General features: G+C 40.4%; 2 protein-coding genes across 2 annotated transcripts; both read right to left on the reverse strand.

The window, feature by feature from the left end:
* Nucleotides 1-375: 375 nt before the first annotated feature.
* On the reverse strand, nt 376-1,059 carry LOC148547530 (uncharacterized). The gene has a single exon (XM_088495484.1). The coding sequence runs from the start codon at nt 1,057-1,059 to the stop codon at nt 376-378; it is 684 nt and encodes a 227-aa protein (XP_088351610.1).
* A 92-nt stretch (nt 1,060-1,151) lies between these two features.
* On the reverse strand, nt 1,152-2,775 carry LOC107613620 (uncharacterized). The gene is made up of 3 exons (XM_016315709.3): nt 2,508-2,775; nt 1,279-2,271; nt 1,152-1,192 (listed from the first exon to the last, which is right to left on the reverse strand). The coding sequence occupies exons 1-3, from the start codon at nt 2,773-2,775 to the stop codon at nt 1,152-1,154; spliced, it is 1,302 nt and encodes a 433-aa protein (XP_016171195.1).
* Nucleotides 2,776-3,165: the final 390 nt, after the last annotated feature.

Below are 3,165 nucleotides of genomic sequence, written 5' to 3' on the forward strand. Positions count from 1 at the left end.
AGTTGTATGGATGAACTAAGTTGTTAATTAGGTAGTTATTAGAATCTAAAAATGAAATTGTAACTATTTAATTATTGAGTATGTTAATTAGGTTGTTACTACTATTTAAAAATTAAGTTGTACTATTTACTTCTTGAGTATGTGAAGTAGGTAGTTATTATTGACTATGTTAATTAGGTTGTTATTACTATTTACTTATTGAGTATGTTAACTAGGTTGTTATTACTATTTAATTATGTTAATTACGTTATTATGACTACTTTTCTATCGAGTATGTTAATCAGGTTTGAAATGAATACAAGCATGAGTTAGTAAATTTAAATGTCAATGTCGTACATAAATGTAAATTCAAATGACATGTAAAAAAGATAACTACTACTCTTCGGCTGGACCTCCACTTGGTCCAGCACTTTGGCGACATCTACTACGACTATGGCCCTCGGCACCGCATTGCTTGCATCGCCTAGGGCGACGTAACATACGAGTGTCCATCTCATTCAAGAAGCGGGTCATCTTCAGACGACCTTTGGCTACACGTCTGAGGAATGGGTTTCCGACGAATCGAGATCCATGATAAGCAGACCACGTTGCAGGATTTCCCAGTGGTCTAAACCTAGCCCTATATACTCTTCGAACTTGGTCCATCTTGTATACATCATGAACGTACACTTGCCAGTCCAACCGCCGATTTGCACAACAAGCAAACACATGTCGACACGGAATTCGGTCAACCTGGAATTCACCACAGTCGCAACGACGGTGGCGTAGGTCAACTGCATACTCAACCCCACTTGGCATCTCGCGTACCTCAAATACTTCATTTTCTCTATCAAAACAACTAACCTGTATGTTACCCGATGCTCGTTGATTTGCATGCACCTTGGAGGTCACCATCTCAGAGAAAACAAGTCCAGCATTAATTCGGGCTTCAGCCTCAGCTCTTTTCCTAGTGAACAACTCATTCAGTCTGTAAAATGTAGCCTTAACAAGTGCAGTCACCGGGAGATTGCGTGCACCCTTTAAGACGGAGTTGATGCACTCCACAAGATTGGTGGTCATATGACCCCATCGGTATCCACCATCAAATGCCAAAGCATACTGCTCATGTGGGATCCGATCAAGCCAGTTGGTGTAAGCCTCACCTCGTTCCTTTAATCGTTCATAGCGCATCTGGTACTCCTTGACGAGTATCCTATGAAAAACATTCAGTCAACAATGAACACCATTCTATTTGATCGTACTTACAATAAATTCAAAGTTCATTGTATTTAAAGTTACCAATGTTGACGATAAGCTTCTGCAAGTAAGGTGCCTTGAACTTCCTCAAGAAGTTGGACTCAATATGGCGGATACAAAACATATGGAACGGTCTAGGAGGAGACCAAGCCCCATTACTTCTCTCAATAGCTGACCGAATAGAATCGTGTCGGTCAGAAATAAGTCCCACACCATCACGTGTCACCACATGTTGACGCAAGTTACTAAGGAAAAAGTACCATGCATCAGAAGTCTCTCCCTCCACTATGGCGAATGCAATAGGCACGATGTTGTTATTACCATCTTGTGAGACTACAACCAATAAACAACCCTTGTATTTTCCATACAAATGAGTCCCGTCCACCTGCACCACTGGCTTGCAGTGTCTGAAGGCCCTTATACAAGGGTAATGACTCCAGAAGACTCTATGCAGTACATGAATATCAGGAACCAAATCATCCCACTGGTAAGCAGGCATTGTTTCAAAGTGAACCACTGCTGATGGCTCCTTGTGACACATGGCCTCAAACCATATGGGCAAAGCTTCATATGATGCTTCCCAACCTCTGAAAATTGATTCCACCGCCTGCTGCTTCGCTAACCAAGCCTTGCGATAACTGATGGTGTAGTTAAACTTTGACTGGAGTTCAGCAATTATTGATTTCACCTTTATAGACGGGTCAACCTCTACCAACGGCTTAATTACTTCTGCAACTGTCTTGGAATCCAACTTCGAATGGTCTTGAGAAATAGTAGACCTGGTACAAGTGTGACTTCCATTGTACCTCCTTATCTCCCAACAGTACTTCTTCTGCATTTTGGTAACCCTGATCAACCAGTCACAACCATTCTCATATTCTGTACATTTGGCATAGAATGTCGTCGGTTTCGACTCATATACGCGATAGTCCACACCTCTCCAGATGGTATAATCTTTCATTGCCTTGATTACTGCCTCTCTTGAACTGAATTTCATCCCCACTGTGAACTCACCATCTGCCACAACAGGAGGTGCTGCATACATCAAAATTAATAAACACACTTTACCATGTAAGATCATTAAAGTCTTATTTTTTCGCTATTCCATCTACGTAAAGAACAACTAAATATAATTCATAACAAAGAACTATTAATTAATAAAAAATCAAATGCTATGGTCACAAATGCCTAGTCACATATCACATACATTACTCATCCAACTTATTGATCTGCTACTTCAGAATTTCAGATGGCTACCTAAGTTTACGCACCTGTGTTCATATACTGCGAAAACTCCGGTGCGTGTATAGCCTCCAAATCCAATGACCGCATGAAAGAAGGCTCCTGAAACGGATGCGGGTTTGCTAGTGCATTTGCAACTTCCGCCACATCTGTGTTCATGGCGCCGCCAGCTTCATCTTCGTCTTCACCTGGACCGACGATCTCATAGTTACTTTCAAATTCATCTTCGCTTTCACTATTATAACTCGATGCACGACATTCGGTGGCGATTTTCCATGTACATTGAAAATATTTCATGCATACTCGCTTCGTCCATCACGTACTTGGTCTGAAATTGAACAAACCCACCAAACACAGATAAATGATACCTGTACAAAATACACGATACTCTCCTACATCTTTGAGAATCTATCTTTTCACAAATCACACCTTTCAATTCCTCAAATGACAATGTGAATAGAATAACAACATCTAATGGATTTTTACACACAAATTGAACTCCCTCATATGTTTGCAATAAGATCTGTCCGTAATAATAAATCTACAACTCTATCATCCATAACACTACACGTATTTGACTATTCTCAACCTCACAGAAATTTATTTTACGAAAATGAAGGAGAAGATTCAGAGAATAGAAGAGAAGAGAAGAGGAAGAACATTAGCACCGGCAATAAAGAAATGGGA

The sequence above is a fragment of the Arachis ipaensis genome, chromosome B8 (assembly GCF_059453495.1).
Source record: "Arachis ipaensis isolate K30076 ecotype BB chromosome B8, ASM5945349v1, whole genome shotgun sequence".
In the NCBI taxonomy this organism is placed as follows: Eukaryota; Viridiplantae; Streptophyta; class Magnoliopsida; order Fabales; family Fabaceae; genus Arachis; species Arachis ipaensis.